Source organism: Mesocricetus auratus, unplaced genomic scaffold (assembly GCF_017639785.1).
Source record: "Mesocricetus auratus isolate SY011 unplaced genomic scaffold, BCM_Maur_2.0 Super-Scaffold_100011, whole genome shotgun sequence".
Lineage (NCBI taxonomy): Eukaryota > Metazoa > Chordata > Mammalia > Rodentia > Cricetidae > Mesocricetus > Mesocricetus auratus.
The window spans coordinates 42446219-42470022 of NW_024429195.1; the positions used below are offsets into that span (position 1 = coordinate 42446219).

The 23804-nt window shown below is 36.2% G+C and overlaps 2 protein-coding genes across 2 annotated transcripts; both read left to right on the top strand.

Annotated features, from left to right (window-relative positions):
• The first annotated feature begins 10675 nt into the window (after window positions 1–10675).
• On the top strand, window positions 10676–11641 carry LOC121143078 (olfactory receptor 6C6-like). The gene has a single exon (XM_040754279.1). It carries the CDS (start codon window positions 10682–10684, stop codon window positions 11639–11641), a length of 960 nt encoding a protein of 319 aa, XP_040610213.1. The 5' UTR covers window positions 10676–10681.
• A 10919-nt stretch (window positions 11642–22560) lies between these two features.
• LOC101838249 (olfactory receptor 6C6-like) lies at window positions 22561–23523 on the top strand. Its single transcript, XM_005079678.3, has one exon. The coding sequence runs from the start codon at window positions 22567–22569 to the stop codon at window positions 23521–23523; it is 957 nt and encodes a 318-aa protein (XP_005079735.2). The 5' UTR covers window positions 22561–22566.
• Window positions 23524–23804: the final 281 nt, after the last annotated feature.

Consider the following 23804-nt stretch of genomic DNA (forward strand, 5'->3'; position numbering starts at 1 on the left):
CTTCATAATGAATATAGCCTCCTGTGTGTTTATTTGGGACTGATGAGGCTCCCCGTTTCCCGGCTTTAAAGATCTACCTTGTCTATCTCTTGTGGACCAGCATTCATTAGTCCAATATCGGCCCTTTCCACACCTCCTGCAGAGACTAGGAGGCTGAGGCCTTCTGTTTGATGCATTCCTGGTAAAAGCATTATTTCTAGGAATGCATTGTCTACAGTTCCTACTAAGATGTCCTATTCTACCACAGTTAAAGCATGTTGCATCTGTATGCCTGTTAAAATTCTTGGAGATTGCCTTCCCTACCCAGGCCTCTATATCATCACAGGTAGGGTATTTGGCATCTTGGTGCCTCCTCAAGCCTGTAGAAATAGCTTCAAGCTCCCGTATCCTGACTTTTACATTCCAGGTTCGCTGTATGTAGGACCTATTCCTCCAGTGGTGCTGATCTTATTTTTAATGGCCAAATTACCTGCCTGCATTGAGGATTCGCATTCTCATATGCCAAAGATTCTATAAGGAGTCGCCTGGATTCTGGATTCGCTACCTGTACTTCTACTGCTCTGGATAATCTCTCTAAAAATTCAGTGAACCTTTCCCTTGGGCCCTGTAATACCTTGGTATAGGGTTGCATTATCTCTCCTGTTTCACAAACCTTATCCAAGGCATTTAAAGCAGCTGTACGGCATAAAGACAACATGTGCTCGTCATATGCAGATTGAACCTGCGTGTCAGCGTAAGGACCCTCCCCAAGAATCTTGTCTTGGGGTACTTCATGACCGTTCTTTAATTCCTGAATCTCTATGGCTTTCGCTTCTTGCCTCCATAAAGCTCTCCATTGATTTTGACAAGAATTTTCGAGCACTGTGGAGGCTAATTGGGCCCAGTCTTTTGGGGTTACTTTATTTACAGTGGCCCATGAGGTTAATGTTCAATTCTTAGGGATTGGAACCCTATCTGAAGTTAAACAGAGCGTTAGATGGATTGACTTTATTGGGCCAGAAGGACAGAGAGGAAGGTTAAAGCCACATGTTGCAGATATTTCTATAAACCTCTGGGGTCGTGATCTACTCCAGCAATGGAATACGCAGATTAACATTCCTCCTGTATCAGCTAGGAATTATAGACAAGCTTTTAGTGGTAGAAAGAATATAGTAAGGCAGTACAGAAAACAGATGCCAAATGTACAGGCTGTACAGAAGCAGGATGCTAGTGCCAAACCTACAGAGCAACCAAAAGCTCTACCCTTAAAATGGCTGACAGATGAACCCATCTGGGTGTGTCAATGGCCTATGTCATCTGAGAAGTTAGAGGCTTTGGAGAAGTTAGTTCAGGAACAGCTAGATGCTGGACATATTGAGGAATCAACTAGTGCATGGAATTCACCTGTTTTTGTTGTCAAGTAGAAGTCTGGTAAGTGGAGAATGGTTACTGATCTTAGAGCCATCAACAAGGTAATTCAGCCTATGGGGTCTCTACAACCTGCTGTTAATGGAGTTTGGTTGTAGAATGAGCAACTGGGACAATTTCTTACTATTTCTTTGGCTTGTTGCCAGGTGATAGAAAAATCCTTCTTTAAACCTTTGCTGTTAACATGGTGTTTCTTATGAAATTCTGAAGCTTCCAACACATTACCTACTAATAAACGATCAATTTCATCATATAGCCTCCTATGTGTTTATTTGGGACTGATGCGGCTCTAGAACCAGGCTGGCAGGAAGGCTTCTCTCAAAGGAAAAAGCTTCCCTTTACACATTATAGTTCACTAAGTAAGATGTATAGATGATAGACAGACAGTAGATAGATGATAGATAGATAGATAGATAGATGGATGGATGGATGGATGGATGGATGGATAGATAGATAGATAGATAGATGACAGACAGAAAGATAATCTTGTGTCAATTCTCTGAAAGGTGGGCTGATCCAGCTAAAACTCATGGATTCTCCGCTTGAATGGACTGAATTAGGGGTTGAAAATTCTGAAAAAAAAATAGAGCATCTCATGAAATAATTATTCCACAGTAGAAAGTGAACTCCTATCCAGGGTCCACTAACTTAATCATTGCATTGCTGTACAGGCTGCATCAAAGGGAAAATTGCCAGCGTTTGTCTGGGTGAGGAATGCCCTCTTCCCTCCCCACAGTAGCTTGGCAATCAGTTAAGTATAGATTAACTGATTGTATTGTCAATTTGGATACAGGGATTTGGTAGTAAGACCTGTATTAATAATTGGGATAGTAAGAGCTGTGGAAGAAGTGAGTAGTCCTATAATATCTTTCATAAAATAGAGATTTACGCTTTCTCAAAACAAGAATTTCCTCTGTATTTTCAGTTACCAATAAGAATGTTGGTATATTGAAATTCTTTTAAACTGTATGATGAAAACTTCATAAATTTGAAGTGTGATTAAAGCTATTCACATCCTACAAATAAGATTTTTGTTTCCTTATTGTCTTCCAGGGAATTAATATACATATATATACAGCCAAATGACTCTTGACAAGTGTCAAAAACAAATGGTAGAGAAAAGCCAGGCTCCTTAACAAGTGAAAGTGATACATCTAATTGTAAAAGTTAAAAACTAGGGTCATTTCTCTATATAAAATCAGCCTATGATAGATTCAAGACCTCTTTATATGGTCTTTTCTTTCTCCTTCATAAATCAATTCCTTATCATATTTTCAAAATTTAATTTATTTGAGTTTCAAACAATTGTATAATATGCATTGGTTATTTTCACTTCTACTGCCTTCTCTTATCCTCCCAGTCCTTCTAGAGGAACCCCTTCAGCTTCTCAACAAATACTCATTGAATGTTGAGGCACTTAGTCATGTGTAAGTGACTACAGGTTTTCTGAGTTCATAAATGCAACAACTGTCGTATACAGAAGACAGTGGTTCATGGCATACCTCCTCTTCCTCTGGCTCTTAAATTCTTTTACTCAACTCTTAGACATTTCACTGTTCCCTGAGCCTGAGAGGGGAAGACATACATACATACATACATACATACATACATACATACATACACACACATACATATATGTGTTAGCATAAAGCACTCAGCAGTCAGTTATTTTTAACCTGCTGACCAACTGCAAAGTCTTCACATTAACAGACATCTACTCTAATCAACACTAATCTATTCTTTTCAACACCAATGCTGTTAACTCCTAATTTATGGCTATAAGCACATACTTGGAAAGTATAATGATAGCCATAACATGCCCCAATAGTTACTTATCCCCCAAGACCTAGGACCTCCCTAGTTATGGGCTTTTAATCAGATTTACAATAGGTATGAACTTCCTTTCATGAAGCATCCTTAAATTAAATAAAAAGTCATTTGTTGCTGCCATAAATTGGTCTCATCACTTATCCAAGAGAAACGTCAATAGCCTGTTCTGTTTGAGGGGACTCAGGCAGCTCTCTTATCAAATTCTAGAAAGGTTTCATTGTTTTGTCACTGGTATTTTTTCTTTGGTAATACATGGTTCTGAGATCAGTATTATTTGTGGCGGTAATATACCCTAATTTAAATTCATTGACAAAAGTTATATGTACTATTAAATTAGCTTACGCAGTAATTGCGTTCCATGTGGCTCTTTCAAATGTCCTTAGTTTTGATCAACACCTCCTACTGTTTTCTCTTCTCTATACTTCTTACCTCCCACTCTCTCTTAAATCTTTCCATTCTCAATATCCCCCAACTTAATATCACACCTGTTCTTGTACCCTCCATTACAAACTCTTTTACTTCCTCCCATGGTTCTTTTCTAACCATCAACTTCAACTTGAACAGAGAAATCTAAAATTTTGAAGATAGACTACACATAGGAGAGAAAAAAATGACATTTGCTTTTCTGAGTCTAAGTTACCTCATTCAGGTAACCTCTTCATTTAGATTTGCCTCTTCATTTCATTCATTTCCACACAAATAGCATATTTTTTCTTCATTTTACTCTTGAATAAAATTCCACTGTGTATATACTTCACAGCCCATTATCCATCTATCAGTTGGTGAGCAACTAGGCTAATTCCAATTCCTAGCTATTATAAGTAGAGAAAGTATGGATATTGATGTGGCAGAATGGGGTAGACAAGTCACACCACAGTTCCAATTAGCTGTTTAAGGAACTAACACACCAAGTTGATTTTACTATTTAATATGCCTTATATTATGTTTATAGCAATTATAATCTCACCGGAAATCTGCACACCCTTTCCATTTGTTTCCTTGATACTAAACATTCTGGCTGGGGTATGTCTTACAGAATGTGCAAACATAATTTTAATGTCTTTGTTAGCCAAGAATATTTAAAACCTTTTAAAAAGTTAATAGATTTGTATTTCTTTTTTTCATGACCTTCTTTTAGTTCTAGGGCCCATTTTGGCTGAATAGATTTTTTCTTGATATTTAAAGTTTTGAGCAGTTATTTTATAATCTACATATGAGGCCTCTGTTAAATGTGTACTTGGAAAAGATTGTCTCATTTAGTGAACTTCCACTTCATACAGCAATTTCTATTACTATACGCATGCTTTTAAATTTTGTAAGTTTCCATCTGTATACTTTTTGCCTTATTTCTAAGTCCTTACCTATGCCAGTGTTTTGAAATGTTTTCCCTACTTTCTTCTCACTGTTTCAGTTATTCATTGTGATTATTTTGTTTTTCTTTTTTTTCACCCTTGGTCTAGCATAAAATTATTATATAAATATGAAATAAAATCTTCTTTCTAAAAATAATGAATGCTGGTATGTGTACAGGGTGAAAGGAACACTGATATGTTGCTGATATGACTGTAAACTACCAAATTCATTATATAGTATAGAGACATAACAAAATAAATATAATCAGAATGTTTACCAGATAAGCCATTCCAAAGTTTACATCCATAGGTGACAGTCATATAAGATAGGAATAAAAAGCCATGCTCATTGTGACACTTTTCACACTATCTATATCATGGAGTGAGCCTAAGTGACTGTCAACAGGGAGCTATATTAAGAAACTGTAGGAGATAAACATAATTTAGCAAATTTCAACCCCTAGAAGAAAAAAATCATGTTAGTTTCAGGAAAATGGATAGAAATGGAGCTACAATTATTCTAAAAATATGTATAACCTATAAATGCACTTTGATTAACATATGTGTATGTCTTTGTGTGAGGTTGGCCTATGGAGGCCAGAAGAAGGTGTCAGACATGAATATCTGTAGTTGAAGGTGGGTGTTAGGAGCGTAGGTTCAAATTCTCTGCAAGGGAAGAACCTGCTTATACCTGGCCTTAACTATTGAGGTCACCTTCCTGCCCCTATAAATTGCATCTTGAATAAGTAAATAAAACCAAAAATCCACTCTGTTGTTGAGGATGTAAGAAGCAAGGATCCTGATACATTGCTGTTGGGAACAGCTTGAATATCAGAGAAATTTAGGTTCGATAGCTTATGATTTACTTCTTATTCAGAAATTCTGATTTGAGGACTTCATCTTAATACTATAGACTGTTGTTGAACATTATGGAATTTTGAAATATATTCTGTGTATTCTTAGAGAATTTCACAAATGTATGAAATGCATTTTGAGCATATTCATTATCCAGTTCCTTCTTAACAACACTCTAACCACGTCCCTCAGAGTCTAATTAGTGCTGTTCATCTGAGAATGGACTTCAGTTTTAAAGTGTATTTATAATGTCCATGTGCACTGTTTTAGACAGTAGTGTACCATTCTAATTGTTGAATTTGAAGAAATCTCTTAACTGAACCCTAAGAGAGGACAGATACTGTAGAAGGAGACTTAGGCCTGTGCCATTAGCCATGTGGCATGCTAGAGGCACATACGGATGTAGAAATAATAGGGCAGTGATCTATGCCACTAGCGAGTCCCAATTTTGGGTGTGGCTAGAGGCAGAGGTTCTTATAAAAGACTATGTAACAGAGCCTCACTGTCTTTTTTATAGCTTCTGGTTGGTGGTGAAAGCTACTTGACTCATCTGGGTTGCCCGTTTTCTCTTGTAAGTAATTTTTAAAATAAACAATTACCTATACCCTCAACATGTGTGCCATTTAGTGTTACAGCAAAATTCTGGTGTCTGAGGTTTCAGAACCTGGATCCAGACACCCTTGGAGTGGCTGCTCCTCCTTGGCCCAAATGCCACCAGCTCCAGGCACATGTGGGCTCTCCTATTGCTAAGTTCCCCACCACATTGCGGCAAGGCATGATTCCTTCTGCCTCTGCCACCGCTCAAAGCTGGGAACCAGCACTTTCTACCTGCCAGTAAGGTTACGTGGTCTTCTAAGATTTCTCTGGCAGCCACATGCTCCTATACTGGCGACCTGCTGAATTCGGCCTGAATAATAATCCACTAGTTATGAGCTTAACTGCTCTATACATATGTTGAATAACATTACAATGCAGGATGTTAAGAATTTTCTTGCTTTTTGTATGAATGGGATGTTAGAAAGGGTTGAGGACTTACCTGGAAAGTACTTTCTACCGAAGATAGTGGTTATCACTTTGATAATCCATATAGTTTTACTAAAGAAATGGTTCAAGAATAGGGTGAAAAACTTATACAGATCATACCATTGTCACAGGTTGGTTATGAAATCCTAGTACAAAGAATTCAGAAAATGGAAAATTCCTTGCAGGATAGTAAGGAAGGTTTGGCAAAAATATTCAGAATATCCAAAATGATAATGAAAATCTGACAAACAGGTTTAAAGATACGGAACATAAAATTGAATTACTTTCAGGAAAAATGTGTTCCATATCTATTGATTCTGCAGACAGAATAGAAAAAATGGAACATAATGTTGAAACATTTAACCAAAAATACTCTTCCTTGTTTGATGATTTCACTAGCAAACTACACAGACAGGAACATAAGATTGAAATGCTAACAGAAAATGTTTGTTCCATGTCTGAGAGCAATGACAAACTAGCTGATAGAAAGTTATTTCTGGAAGGTAGTTTCCATGCTATTGAGATACTTTGTAAGGATGAGAATATTAAATATTTGGAATCACATGTAAATAATGAATGAAAAAAAGAATGATTCCATGACGTCCTTGGAAATTTATTTGGCCCAGGAACTTCAAGAGCTCAGAGATATTAAGACAAATACATTGCACTGCAGTTCTCAGAAGACGTCCAATCTGATACTTCAGAATCGGACATAAAAGCAACAGGTCAGGACAGAGGTTTGCCTACATGTCTCAGATGCCGGGAAGACCTCCCTAAGGTTGTTATGATCTCTCCTATGGTCTTCCAAAAACTGAAAAACCAACAACAAAGAAGCACCCAAATGGTTTCATTGTGTACCAATGGGAACCTATACAGATGAAGGACCTACAGGGAATCAAGGAGCCATTGTTTCATATGGTCTTCATTCTCTCTATGTCATAGAGCTCCTGAACTCATGGGCCACTGCAAATAGAGTAACCCCTAGAAATTGTAGCCAACTGGACTCAGTGGTGCTCAAAAATTCATGTCAAATTCAGTGGAGAGCTTTATGGAGGCAAGAGGCAAAACCCCTAGAGATTCAGGGATTAAAGAATGGCTATGAAGCACCCCAAGAAAAGATTCGTGGGGAAGGTGCTTATGTTGACCCACAGGTTCAGGCTGCATATGATGAGCACATATTGTCTTTATGCTGTACAGCCACTTTGAATGCTTTGGATAAGGTTCATAAAACAGGAGAGACAATGCAACCCTATACCAAAGTAGCATAGGGTCCAAGGGAAAGGTACACTGAATATATAAAAAGATTGTCCAGAGCAACTGAAGTACAAGTAACAAATCCAGAATCTAGGTAACTCCTTATAGAATCTTTGGCATATGAGAAAGCAAATACACAAAGCAAGCAGGCACTTTGGCCATTAAAAATAAGATCAGCACGATTGGAGAAATGGTAAGAAGGAAGTGAATAGGAGTGGTCTAATCATCCTCTTTATTTACCAGGATGGTAGCTGAAATATGCAAGCGCACATTTACCAGGAGTCTACATATACAACTGAGGAAAACTGTTAAATCAATAAAAGGCTAGTATTTTAATACATTTTTATAGAGAAGTAATTGTAAATTATTACAAGTGAGATGTAAAATGATGTAACAAAAGGAAATACTTTAAGTTTATATGATATTCACAATATCCAACAAAATTAAATGTGATTATGTTTAATTGACAGTGACTGCAACATCTCATAATTTAATCTGTATTGTTTTCCTTTTCAGTAAATACTGTGAGGATGTATGGTTTATGTAGTTGTTAAAGCAGAAAAAATCCATAGTTTAAAATGAGGAAATTCCATAGCAAGTATTATATTGTTAATCATATGGTTATATTAAATATGAATAAATTTGAGGATACTATTTTTTCAAAAGAAAGTTGGTTTTGTATACAGTTTCTTTGTCTAAGACTGCTTCATCTGTTAAGAGTATGTTGTCTCAGGTCTTCAATCCTTTAGAAGTCATTTATAGGTCTAAATGTTCACATGTTTCATTCTGTAAATTCTTGTAGATGACAAAACAAATGACATTTAATTTCAGTTATCATCACATCTTTATATGTTCATTTCATATTTGTACAGTTTTTAACTGAACAATATATGCTTTACAAGTTAAAAGTGATTCTCCAATCATCGATGTAAAACAAATGATGTACTTAAAATATATTTTCTACTTAAAATATTTTAAATTAATCTATTATGATAACTTAAAAAGCAACTAGTAGGGCATTTTTCCCTAGAGGTGTCACTAATTCTTCATAGTAAATATGCTCTACAAACTTAATTGTATTTAGAATTCGAGAAAAGTCTTGGATAAATTTGTTTTTTAAAACAGAAGAATTTTAAAACTATGACTTCTAAAAACAGCCTCTCTTAGTTTGTCCCCTGCAGCAAATTCAAGTTAGAAGAGTTTTTATGTATGATCTACTTCATTTAACTTCAACTATATGAGGTTGATGAAATAATGATATACGTATGTATTTCTCAGTAGACAAAAGACTGTTGGAATGTTTCAATATTCTAATGGTCCTGTGTATACTACCTGAAGTGTGTGTCCATATCATTCCTATTATGCACTTGCTTAAAGCTTGCTGTGGACTTCCTGTGCCTTTTTTCCTTCTGATCTTGCTCACTGGACACCTGCCCGTGCCTTTGTTTGCACACTAGGAAATAAGTAGGGTGTGCATTAGTAACACAACCATTCTCTGTTTTCAAAGAAGCATCCATGTTGTACACTTCTAGGAGATTATCTTCCACAATATCAAATTTATTTTCCTTGAGTTAGATCACAGGAGTAAAAAATGTAAGCATTTTAGGCTTTCATAATTCATTATCATTCTGTTCATTCCATGGTTTTCTTAACATGTGTGAAGATAGTATATGTATTTCGATTTCTACAATAATTTCTTGCATATATCACAGCAGTAGATCTGATCTATTTTAAACCACAGAAACATGCAATATCCATGGGATTATCCATTGCTCTCCATTCGAACTGCTCCAAATGAAATTACAATAGACAGCAGGCCGTATCTGGGATGTCACCAGAGATGTTTAATTTGGATCCTTGTAACAAAAACAACTGACTTCACGTGTGTTTGCTACCTGAAAATAGCTACGAAAATACTAACATTAGCCATAAAGGAAAATCACTAAGAATCGATTAAGTTTTGTTGGATGATATGAAAAAAACTCAATACATCGATTCTAGTTACCAACATGTAGATGTGTTCATTAAAGCCAGATATAGATAGTTGTTTATGTGTCATTTTAATTTTCCTTAACAATTTAAAAGTTTAATTGGTAAATTTTATGCCATGTTAATTACTGTGTAGTATACAGTAGCATCTTAGAAACTTGAAAAATATTGTAATTATTAACCCACAAATTTTGCTTTTGGCACTTATAGGACTATAACCATGGTAGAGTACATGACAGATTATTATTGAATCAAGTACTCTAGAAGTACTAGGTATTTGCCTTATGTAACTCTAAAAGATGAATGAACATTGCTTATGTACTTGAAACATTAGTTTGAAATGTGTAAGTTATTGCTTTTTACATAAGATATTTTTTCCACTCTAATACCCATCATGGGAAAGAGAAGAGTAGTGGGATATCATACTGAAAAGGTTTTTTATGGTGATAGGTTTAACTGACAACTCAATTTTAAAACCTTATTTTACCATGTTAAAATGCATTTACATTTTATTCTTTGAAGTTTTTCTTTCCTGGAAATTGACTATATGTGTATCCTTAAATCATTAGTTTTATGGCTACTGGGAATACAAGAATCTCAAATGAATACTATATCACTCTTAAGGCATTTCATTTTGAAATGAAATATTAAAATTTTCAAACATCACACATTTTAACAATCCACTGGGATACAGTACATTAAAAAAACAAGCACAGATGAACATTAATGAAACTGAGGAGCTGTGTTTCAAATGGCTGAAATGACTCCTGTAAGTTTTTACAGGCAGAAAATAAGAGTACTAAAAACACATTGAAAAGACAAAGTCTTGCACATGGGATGAACTATGAGATGATGTATTTAAATATTTGTATACTGTTTAAACTTCTCAAAATAGAACTTTCTAGGATGGAAAAGGAACAATTTTTAATTTTAGTTTTTTTTTCCTGTAGACTTGGTAGAGCAAAAGAGAAATGAAGAATCAGTCTGTTGAGATTGTGTTCATTTTGCTGGGACTGACAGATGACCCTCAGCTACAAATTTTGATTTTCCTGTTTCTGTTTTTCAATTACATCTTGAGCTTGATGGGGAACTTAGTGATCATCCTCCTCACCCTGCTGGATCCCCGCCTCAAGACTCCAATGTATTTCTTCCTCAGGAATTTCTCCTTCCTAGAAATTGCATTCACAACTGCCTGTATTCCAAGGTTCCTGATAAGTATTCTCACCGGTGACAAAACAATTTCCTATGATGCTTGTGTAGCTCAATTATTCTTCTTCTTTCTGTTACTAATCACAGAGTTCTACCTCCTGGCTGCCATGTCCTATGATCGCTATGTAGCCATCTGCAGACCACTGCATTACCCCATCATCATGAACAGCAAAGTGTGCCACCTACTGGTTGCCAGCTCCTGGGTGACTGGGTTCTTTTCCATCTTCCCCCCTTTAATGTTGGGACTCAAACTGGAATTCTGTGCCTCCAAAACCATAGATCACTTCCTATGTGATACTTCTCCTGTCCTCCAGCTGTCTTGCACAGACACACGTTTCATAGAATGGATGGCTTTTGTCATAGCTGTAATGACACTTGTTGTCACCTTGATCTTGGTGATCCTCTCTTACACACTCATCATCAAAACCATCCTAAAGTTCCCTTCAGCTCAACAACGGAAAAAGGCCTTTTCCACCTGCTCTTCACACATGGTTGTTGTCTCCATCACTTATGGGAGTTGTATCTTCATGTACATGAAAACATCAGCCAAGGAGAGGGTGTCTTTAAATAAAGGTGTAGCTGTGCTCAACACTTCTGTGGCCCCTTTGCTAAACCCTTTCATTTATACCCTAAGGAACCAGCAGGTGAAGGACGCTTTCAAACAGGTGTTTCACAGATTGTGTTCTTCTCAAAACAGTGAGTTAATATTTAGGTACCAGTAGCATGCTATTATAACATAACTGAAAAAATGAAATTGACTGTCAAATAGATCCACTATGGTCTATGCAATTTCTCTCCTTTACTACTTAGATCATAGTAAGAATTCTTACCTCTCTATGTTCATATTTCAGAATACATCTTCTGAATTACTAGGAGGAAAATTCTTCTTTAGTCCACAATGTGTAATTCTATCTTTACTCCAAGATCGCTCTTCTCATAAATGATAGGTTTATTTACTAAATGTACTATGCAACTGAATGCTGTTAGACATAATGGAATTGATTCTATATGTATATTAATTGCTAAACATTTCCTTAGCAGTTTAATATTTTGCATTTCTAATAGAGGCAAGCTCAGAGTATGAGATTATTCTATAGTGTGAAAGAGGTTTTCATGGAAAGTAACTCTAAAATCTGAGTTAATGTAAAGAAAGAATTCTTTGTCTAGAAAGAAGCATCCACATGGTGAACCTTTTGAGATGAACGAAGGTAATAAGGCCTCAAGGGTGCTGTAATAAGAAGTATGAAGCATGTAAAGGAATGAGAGGTGTCTTCCATAGAGTTATAGTTAACCATTTGTTGATGTAATTAAATGGCTTCATAGGAAGAGAAAAGTTGACTTCATGCTTTGATGCAATATTTCATATTTTTTCATGGCCCTGAATCCTAGAAATGATACTAGTTGTGAAAAAGTCAATATGTAACTTGTTTACATGTCATTTAGAAGAAATTTATACTTGTAAGTTAAAATTTTCTAATAAATATGCTTGTCCTTTTTCATAAAATTAATGATGTGAAAAATGACTCAAGCAGATTATATACTACAGTATAAACTTACTTTAATCTAAATACATTGGAAAAGTTGCACAGTCAGGGAACTACATAAAACGTGATATTGATTTTTTTCTTTACTTTCTTCTCTTATTTTTTTTCCTGGATGTAAATAAAAATGAAAACAACAAACCTCTGGGACACATTTTTATCAGTTTTTAAAATCACCATAAAAGCCACGGTCTTCATTATGACATTCTCTAAATTTGCTTCTCTCTAAATTTTCCCCATTGCTCTTTCACACACTTCCCCAGTTCCCTTCCTTCCTACAGTCAGTCTCCTCTCTGCTCTCAAGGCCCAGGTTCTCCACTTTGCTTTTTCCCCGACTCCCTTAATGTGTCTTCCTACCAGTGGGTTCCCTGACACTTCCCACATCGGTTTGCAATGAAATCCAGTGCCTACAAGTGATCTTTCAGGCAACTTAAGAATGATGTTCTCCTACGCACACAAAGGGAACTCAAGCTTTTAGGGTGCTTTTTCTTTTGTTCTGTATTTTTGTTTTATTGGTTTTCTTGCTTCCTTTTTTTTTTTTTTTGAGTGAGAACAAAAAAGGATGAATGTTTGGATGTTTAGGGAGGTGGGAGGAGCTGGGAAGGAAAAATATAATCAGACCACTACATAATAAAGGTTTTCTAATTAAAAAGTGAAATTTAGAATAAAAATTGTCCAATCTTCACTTTATATATGGATTTCCACCCAACAAAGAATTTTGAGGTCTCCCAAGCTGAAATCTTTTCGCTGTGCTGATTTGATGAAGCCTGTCTGTTGCACTTTGCCAATTTTCATTATTTTTTGCCATTAGGTTTTGTTTAAGGTATTCAAAAGACTGAATCATTACTTAGATAAGTGTAAAAAGGTGTATTGAAATGCTATCTCCTGAAAATCCTATGTCCCTTCATGGGAGTAAGGCAAGTCTACCAAACAGTATGTACTTCTCAATTCACATTCTCATGCAGAGAGGTTTATGAAATAATCTTTAGAAGAAAACAAAACTGGGGGATATGTTCCGATCCTGTTGCCACTTGTAAGATCTCATTTCATTTTTTTTATATTATAGTTGCAGGAGAAAGGCAGGCACTTCCTCCCAGAACCAAGCCTGCCTCAACGCTCAGAGACTGCTAACAAAGAGATGCCTGAGCCAGAGACCAGAGACACCAATGAGGAAATGACAACACAGTAGAGTCAGCCACCTGAGCTAGTGGGACTGTGGGAGACAGGTATAAAGGCAGGTCTAACTTCCTTAATAAACAAGTCTGCAGCATTCTCTGCTACTCACTGATGCCATTGGTGCGGTGTCTAGTCACCCTTTCCCCCAAGGGATGTCTGAGCAAGGTCACCCACAACATCTGGCTCCTAGATATGGGTCTCCTGGATCCCTGCTGGCATGGTCCTCGACCCCACTTGAATCAGGGTGTGCATTTTTCATCGATGCAGCTGTTTTTTGTTTGGGCCCTGCTGTTTGCTTTTTGTTATTGGCTGTGCATCAGTGGATGGACCCTGTATGTCGGTGCACTTTTGCTTTCTCTTTCAGCACCATTCTGAATGCATATTCATGCTCTCAGTGCATTTAGGCACGTCCTCTTTGGAAACTTGTTCAATGAGTTGACTCCTGCATGTTTTTGTAGCCTTGGTCTTCTTGAGAAGGTAACCGCAGGACCCCTCCTTTTCTGTCTTTTCTTCGTGTCGGTCTGGTACACCTGGTGCTTTAGGTCAGAACATCTACCACACTTAGGTCCGACACACTTGCTGTGTTTGTTTGAGTCTATCTTTTTCTGTTTTAGACTTTGTTCTTGTCTTTGTCTGCTGCTATTAAGATAATGGGGAACTTATCTTCCCACTGTAAGTAGCCTCAGGTGAGGGCATTAAAAATCAATATTGGTCACCAGGAGTATTAAGGTTAAGATGATCTGGAGGATGTTTGAGATGAGATCATGGCGTTGGCCCCTAGATTTCTCCTGAAAATAGATAGGAGCCTGCTCTCTAGATATGTGTGCTCTTTCTTGCCTGAAAGTGTGAGGTCAGTTCAGGAGTGACCCCCTTTTTTCTATGCTTTGACTGGGGGTATTGTCTTACTACTAATCATTCTCTTCAGTATATTTCCACACTCCAGGTTCTCCTGGCACTTTAACACCCTGAATGAGGCTCTCCTTGGGAGTTCTCTTGAGCCTGGCTCACAGAAATTCCTGAACATCAGTTTAACAGGCTGTCTTCCTACCAGGACATGCTTCCCAGAGATGTCAGCCTTCCAGAGCCATTAATCAATGATGGATAAGGACCTATGAGGCAGGCCAAGCCTAAGATAGGCAAGGTCCATCATGCTGGATGTTCTCTGAGGTAGGAACAACAAGGCAGAAGCTAGAACTTTGACTGCTAAGCAGCAAAACAAAGTTGATGTGTAGGAGAAACTGCAGCCAGCCTACCCAAGCCTCAGGTCCCCAGGCAGCCTGCATGAGCATGCAAGGCAGGCACTTCCTCCCTGAGCCAAGCCTGCCTCTATGTTCAGAGACTACTGCCAAAGAAACACCTGACCCAGAGACACCAATGAGGAAAGGATAGCACAGCAAAGTCAGCCACCTGAGCCAATAGGACCTTGGGAGGGGATATAAAGGCAGGTCTAACTTCCTTAATAAACGAGTCTGCAGCATGCTCTGCTCCTCACTGATTCCCATGTCTGTGTTGCTGGCGCTGTGTCTTCTCACCCCCTCTCCCACGGGTTGTCCCAGTAGGGTCACCCACAACACATAATTGAAACGATTCCCCCTTCCCTTTCCTCCCTCCAATCATGCAATGTACCCCAACCCCTTGCTCTTACATTTCATAGCCTCTTTTTCTTTAATTGTTGTTTCATGTGTACTTGCGTGTGTGTGTGTGTGTGTGTGTGTGTGTGTGCAAATGTGTATAAATACATAAATCAACCCAATCTGTACAATGTTACCTGTGTATATGTTTTCAGGGCTGATCTTTTGCTATCTATCAGAAAACCAATGGTGGGCTCTTCACAGGGAAAGTTTATTGTCCTCCTCTCAGAATTTTAGCTGAAAATAAATCCGAAAGTGGTTTAATGGACAATGTGATTTGGGTTTGAGCCCTACTGGGAAGTGCAAATGATATTAGTAGACAATGGCAGTGATTTTCTTTTTTTATTTAAATTAAAAGCAATCTTATTTTATATACTGATCCTAGTTCCCTCTCCATCCTGTCCTCCCATGCTCCCCACCAATACCCTATCCCTAGGCCCATCCACTCTCTAGGGAGGGTAAGGCCTTCCATGGGGAATCATCAAGGTCTGTCACATCATTTGGGGCAGGGTCTAGGGCCTCTCCCAAGTATCTAGGCTGAGAGAGTATCTATCCCTACATAGGGAATGGGATCTAGGAATAATTACTGGTTCTACTGCCAGAGGCCCCATAGACTGCTCTGGTCTCCCAACTGACATCCATATTCAGGGAGCCTGGTTTGGACCAATGTTGGTTCCCTAGCTGTCAGACTGTGTGCTCCCAATATCTGTTTGCTAATAGTATGAGCACACATGTTGATGATTATCAAACCATGAACACCTATTATATATGTGATTTTAGTTCATCATCCTGGATACAAAGAAGTCTTCTCTGTTCCTCCCAGTAACAAATTACACACAAAAATCAACTTCTGAAAAGTCTTCAATAGAAACACTAAGGGAAATAGGTGCTAGGAAGCAGCTTCCCAGCTTCTCGTCATTAAAGGTCATGAATGATGCTGAGCATATTCATTGCAGATTCTGTGAAATGAAAATGCCTGAAGCCATGCTGTCAGAAGTTACCACTCATACTTCTATCATTGGTCACACTCAAGTCTATGTTGGGAATAGGTCAAAATAAGTTGACTTAATTTTCTTTTTTTCCCTACAGTTTGCTTTCATTGTAGGAACATTTTAAATTCTAGTTTTACGCCATTATGAATACTCAGATCCATAAATCACAATGATAATAGTTAAAATTCCTTGGATACCCTGGTTAAAAGGTCAGGTTCTTCTACAGAACACAGTTCAATGCAAGGAATACTTACATATGTTAAACAAAAATTATGTTGTTCATCTTTTACTTTTCTAGAGTTTAAATACATCTATATTCTAAACTACGTATTCCCAAAGAAAAAAGATTAATTTCCAAGTTCTACAATAGATTCTTTTCAGTCAGTAATTTTCATATTGTGAAGAAATTTATTGTTATGGGCTTACATATGAATTTAATCAAGAAGCTCTAAGAATTAGTAAAGTTTACAAAGTTGACCTAAAAGACATGCTCTGAGAAAGTAAATGTTGATAATTTCATTTATTATTAGATGTGTTCTATACAAAAATATAATGTTTACTGTACAAAGCAGATGAAGTCCTGAGTGAATGTGCATTGTTTGACATGAGTATAGCCATGTCAACGACCCTGATGTCTCAGACCCATGGAAATGGCAGTTTTCCCCTGGTCAGGCTCAGAGGAATGACAAAGCCTTCACTTGGTGAGTGTTTAAATATTGACAAATACACAGAAATCATCAGCTTCAACTTCTTCCCCTGATGTTGATACAAATGTGGATCCCATGCAAAGACCTCTTACCAAGGCTAACTAACCTCTCCATTTTGCACTGCCCATAACAAATGTGCTGAGTTTTTGTATCACATAGTAGGTATCCTCCACCCAGGCAAGCACCAGACATTGATCCCAGATTTTCTTTATGTCTGCCATTTCTAAAGTGTCATTTTCACTCCCATGTTATTCCAGTTAGGTTTTCAGGAACAAACCATGCTGAATTCAGTGACACACAAATATAGTTTATGTATAATAAATGTATAATAGCGTTCCATAAAAATAATTCCATGGATAAAAGCACTTGCTATGCTAACACAAGGAATAGTTCCAATTGCCAAAATACATTAAAAACTAGTTGTAGTAACAGTGCCTGCAATAATGGCACTGGTGAGATGAGGATAAATGGATTCCAAAAGCTTGATATCCATTCAACCAGGCACAAATAGTGAGCAGCAGGTTCAGGGAAGAAACTATTTCAAAAGGTAAAGATTAATACAACACAGCTGATATGCACATGTACAGATAAGCACAACCAACAATACAAGTGCAAACAAGCATAACACATTTATGATATGTACATTTTTGTTTGCAAATATTCATTATACATGGTAATACATTTCATAGAATCATTTTAGAACAAGTATAACGTGTTTTGACCATATATATTCACTCCCTCCTCTTTCTTCTCACTGTCTGTCTCATTATTCCTATTCATACCCCAACTCTCATGCACTCTAAGAATACTTGATGTGATGTATAGCTCTATCTACTGTCTAAGATCCACATCTGAGAACAAACATCCTGCTGCTAAGGGGCCAGGCCCCAGCAGATCAAAGATACTGGAGAGAAGACGTAGAGTAGGCAAACTTCTGAACAGATGCACAGACACACACAGGAACTTTATGTGAAGGTTTCTTTTGCTTTGTGCTGTGTGTCCTTACTCTGTTCTTTCTCTGTTCTGTTCTTTGACCCTACTGTTTTTCTTTTACTTTTTTCCCAGTTGTTCCCCTTCTATATATTTCCTGATATTATCTTTTTACTTCTTCCCTGATGTTCCCTTTCTACCTTTTCCCTTCTACATGTTTCCTCTGCATTATCCTCCTCCTACAAAGATTTCTATGCAATAAAATAATACCAAACAACCAATAACTTACATATTTTCCAAAAACAAATAAAATCTTTACATAAGAAGAAATCATACAGATCACAAGTTACATGTTTTCCTTAGCCCACAAATTGTTTAACAGTTTTCTTTGTATTAACTTTCCCACCATAACATCCTCTCCTCAAAGCAATGATCTTTTTATAATTGATAGCAAAGTTTTAAGCAAGCCAAGTATATTTCAGTCAGTTCGGTTTTTAAAGCAGACAGCTGTTTAAAATTTCAGGGTAGCAGATTCCTACAAAACTTAATTCAAGTGGTCAGCTACCATCTATTTTTTGTACACAATAGGATCATTTAATTTCCTTGCATAACTTTGTTTTTTAGTATGCATTCTGGGGTCTATGCTTAATTCTGTAAGTTATATAATCCAGGAACTCAGGCCTAACCATGGATGTAGGGACATAATTGCTTTCTGTAAAACAGTAATTCATGAAACATCCTAAATCTCATACCTAATGAAAGAGAAGGTAAATTCTATTCTATTTTTGCCATTTTTATATCGCTTATTGGAGCAATTGGCAGAAAACTAAACCATTTCACTAATCATCTTTACTTATTGTTTTAATCACTAGTATCTATTAGGCTAACTCAGAAAGTCCGGTTAAATCATAAATCTAACCAGACATCATTGCTCCTATAAGAATTATCTTTGATGATCTGCAAGTAAAATACAAAGCTGGACAATAGTGACTCACGCCATTAATTCTAGCACTCTGGACGCAGAGGCAGGTGTATATTTATGAGTTTGAGGTCAACCTGGTCTACAGAGTGGCCAGGACAGCCATGGATACACAGAGAGACCTGTCTCAAAAAACAAAAACAAAACAGTAAACAAATAACAAGCATCAATCAGCAAAAATCTCTGCAAACATAATTTTCAAAAGAAAAGGTTTGTACATGCATTTTTATTTCTATAAAAGTACTTTTGTGTCTATTTTCAACAGTCCCTTAGGAAATAAATGATGGTCTTAGTTTGCAGTCACCCTGAGAATTCATTGTCCTTAAGTGCTTCCAATAAGACACACAGGCACAGCTCTTCCATTACATCAGAGACAGTGAATTTTCATATTGTTTTGCATGTTACCCTTTGCAAAGTTTTTGATACTTCAGACAAGTGAGATGTAGTAATAGAAATGACAATTCCATACACCTTCCTACAAAACAGTAAATTAGTAAGTAAATATCTCTAAGGCAGCATGAACGTCGGTCATGTATTTTAGATTAGAATGAGGTGAGTGGAGATGTTCCACCCATGCTCTTTTTTACTAGAATAAGGGCTGAAATATGGAAATGCACACTTACCAGAATCAAGATACACAACCAAAGAAAGCTTTTAAACTGATAAATGGTAAGTGTTTTAGTATATTTTTATGCTTACCTTTAGAGATATAATGACAAGTGACTATAAGATGCAAAAATGTTATCAGAGAATATTTTAATTCTTATGTGATATTTTTAATATTCAACAAAACTAAATACAATTGTATGTCTTGCCCTGTGAGTCATATAATAATTTCATAATATGATTTATGTTGTTTTTCCATTACAGTATACTCTGAGAATGTGTGGTATAGGTAATTGTTGAAGCAAAAAGAGTCAATAGGTTCAAATGAGAAAACTGTAGAGTAAGCAGTATATAATTAGACATTTGATATCAATGTCAGCAGCACAAATTTCCTAAGTGAGACAATTATATAATATGTTGTTTTACAAATATCCTTATGTCCTGAAGAACTTTTGAGTCCGTGACACTGTTGTTTACAATGGTGTAAAGTTACATCAGAGTTGAATAAATACCTGAATCCTGAATATTCTTTCAAACCAAAGTTGGTTTGGTACATTAGGTATCTTTATCTCATCTGCCTGGAGCTCCCTGTCTCAAGTCTTCAGTTACTTGCAGAAACTATTTACAGGAATTGGAGAGATGGCTTAGTGGTTAAGAACATTGGCTCACAACCATCTATAATGAGAGCTGATGCTCTCCTCTTCTGGCATGTAGGCTCTATGTGTAGATAGAACACCATCTACACAAAATAAATAAATATTAAAACAATTTATAGATCCAAATGCACAGATATCTCCTTCTATAAATTTCTGTAAAAGACAAAAGGGAGATTTTTTTCCAATTAATTGTTTTTTTAATATTTTTATTTTTCTATTTTACTGTTTTCTACTGGGATTTACAGGTAAAACTAGTGTTTTTTTAATTTAAATAGAAAGGGGAAAAAGAATAGCTTACACTTCACAGGCTACAAATAATTTTAGTTTATCATCAGTTTAGAAGACATGATCGTATACATTTTCTACTTCAAATGACTTAAATCTTCATTATGACAATAAAAATGTTAGTAAATTTTTCCTAGGGATATCACTAAAACTTTGTAAATGTTCCATAAGGTGAATTCTAATTAGATTTTGGATAAAATTTTCATAAAATATTTAAAAATAGCTTAATTTTGCAAAATAATTATTAAAAAGAATAATTTTAAAACTAAGACGTCTCAAAGCAGAATTTCCTAGTGAGCCCCCCCGCTGCAAGTGCAAACCAGAATTATTTTTACTTGCTCTTATTTGGTAACAAACTAAAAAAAATAAATAAACAAATAAACAAACAAAAAGTCTGGGAAATGGGAAATGTTTTTCTTAATAGGCAAAAGATTGCTGTGCAAACATTCCAATAGTAGCATGTACACTATCCAAATTCATTTTCACTTCATTCCTTTCATGTAGTGTGTACTAAAACTTCCTTGCTTCTTTTTTACAACTTCTTCCCCTTCTGACCATGCTCAAGTGAAACATATCCACACCTTCATATGTACACTAGGAAATAATGAGAGATCTTTATTTTTAAAGTGTTGTCTATATCATATACTTATGTTCACAACTTCTCTTTCATATATTTAATAACCTTTTCTTGAATTCCTTCACATAAAATTTAAAATAAGCAATTTATGTCTTCATTATCACTTATCTCTCTCTTCACATTGTGTTTTATTTGATATTGTAAAAAAGCACACTTATTTCTCCAGGTCTATGATAATTTACTATGCAACTGATACTAGTAGATCCTATCTGTTTTGAACCATGGAAATATGAAAACTGCTATGTTGCATTAATGGTAGAAGCACAAAACTGTTCCTAAGGAAATTGTCATTACCAAAGCTGCACCATTTGGAATTCTTATAAGAAAAACAATTTAATTCACCCATGTCTGTTGTAAGAAAAATATTGGGAAAACAATATAATTCACTATTTAAAAATTCACTAAAGTTCACTTAGCTTAAGTTTAGTTTAATTGATTAAAATAGGCTCAATAAACAAATTCTAGTTATTGACATAGACCAAGATTGTTTCTATGAATATATATGTATATATATATATGTATTAAATTCCAAGTACATATTATTATTTGTCATTTTGATTTTACTTTACAAATCAATTAGGAGGAAATTTCATGTTATCTTAGTTCCAATGAATTAGAAAAAATTTGAAATTTCTCCTAAGCTTTAAGTATATTATTGTAATTATTAACTTGAAAATTGTGACACTTACAAAGCTATTAAACTGGTAGAATAAATGAAGGTTTAATACTGAATCAACATATTCTATAAATATAAAGTATGTGTGTTATGACACTTTTTCTAAAAATGGATGAGTCTTGAACATCTACTTCAAACATATTTATAGGTGAAACACTAGCCATTTTTCATACAGATCTTTGCCCCCCCGACTTGTCATATGTCAAAAACATGAGAGGAAAATCATAATATTAAAAGACCAGAGTTTATGGTAGCTTGTAGAGCTATTGCATCAGTTTGAAACTTGTGTGTTCTTCATACTTCCCAATTATTTCTAAGCACTTAACTCAGATCGTCACCATCATGAGCTTGCAAGAATCTCATCTCATGTTGCCATTCATGTAAACTCTTTGTTGTTTTTATTTCTTAGAAATTTTGGATATGTGCATCCTTAAATTAGGACTTTTATGACTACTGGGAATACACAGAGTTATCTAATATAACAACAAAATTTTAAATATTGCAAACCTTAAAAGTATAATGAAATAAAGTATAGGGAAGATGAGCAAAGATTAATGGAACTGAAGACCTATATTTCAAATGACCAATATTCCTTCCATAAATACATAATTATGGCATACTCAATTCTTTACAAGAAGGTAAATAATTCTTCTTTTAAACGTAATGATGAGGTGGAGACCAGGTTCATGAATAAAATCTAAGATAATTTTAAAAATATATACACACTGGTTAAACTTCTGAGCAAGAAATTTTCTAAGTTGGAAAAGGAACAATTTTTAAGGGTATACTTTTTCTGAAGTTCTTTTGAAGACATGTTGGAATAAAAGAGTAATGAAGAATCATTCAGTAGAGATTGTGTTCATTTTGCTGGGACTGACAGATGACCCTCAGCTACAAATTCTGATTTTCCTGTGCCTGTCTTTCAATTACATCTTGAGCCTGATGGGGAACTTAGTGATTATCCTCCTCACCCTGCTGGATCCCCGCCTCAAGACTCCAATGTATTTCTTCCTCAGGAATTTCTCCTTCTTAGAAATTGCATTCACATCTTCCTGCATTCCAAGGTTCTTGATGAGCAGTCTCACCGGTGACAAAACAATTTCCTATGGAGCTTGTCTAACTCAATTATTCTTCTTCTTTCTGTTACTAATCACAGAGTTCTACCTCCTGGCTGCCATGTCCTATGATCGCTATGTAGCCATCTGCAGACCACTGCATTACCCCATCATCATGAACAGCAAAGTGTGCCACCTACTGGTTGCCAGCTCCTGGGTGACTGGGTTCTTTTCCATCTTCCCCCCTTTAATGTTGGGACTCAAACTGGATTTCTGTGCCTCCAAACTGATAGATCACTTTCTATGTGACACTTCTCCTGTCCTCCAACTGTCTTGCACAGACACACGTTTCATAGAATGGATGGCTTTTGTCATAGCTGTAATGACACTTGTTGTCACCTTGATCTTGGTGATCCTCTCTTACACACTCATCATCAAAACCATCCTAAAGTTCCCTTCAGCTCAACAACGGAAAAAGGCCTTTTCCACCTGCTCTTCACACATGGTTGTTGTCTCCATCACTTATGGGAGTTGTATCTTCATGTACATGAAAACATCAGCCAAGGAGAGGGTGTCTTTAAATAAAGGTGTAGCTGTGCTCAACACTTCTGTGGCCCCTTTGCTAAACCCTTTCATTTATACCCTAAGGAACCAGCAGGTGAAGCATGCTTTCAAACAGGTGTTTCACAGACTGTGTTCTCAAAATAATGGGTTAAGATTTAGGCACCAATAGCATGTTGTTGTAACATGACTGAAAAAATGAAATGATTGATTGTCAAATATACCCACTGTGGCCTGTGTCATTCCTCCCCTTCACTTAGATCATAGTAAGAATTCTTATTGCTGCATGCTCACCTTTCAGAATACATCTTCTGAATAACTAGTAGGAAACTGCTTCGTCAGTCCACAATGTGTAATTCTATCTTTATTAAGAAATCTCTCATCTCATAAATGAGAGGTTTATTTACTAAATGTATTGTACAAGTAAGTGTTGTTAGACATTCTGAATTAATT

Coding starts and splice junctions, on each gene's coding strand:
- LOC121143078 (XM_040754279.1), top strand. CDS start 10,682: ATGAAGAATCAGTCTGTTGAGATTGTGTTCATTTTGCTGGGACTGACA.
- LOC101838249 (XM_005079678.3), top strand. CDS start 22,567: ATGAAGAATCATTCAGTAGAGATTGTGTTCATTTTGCTGGGACTGACA.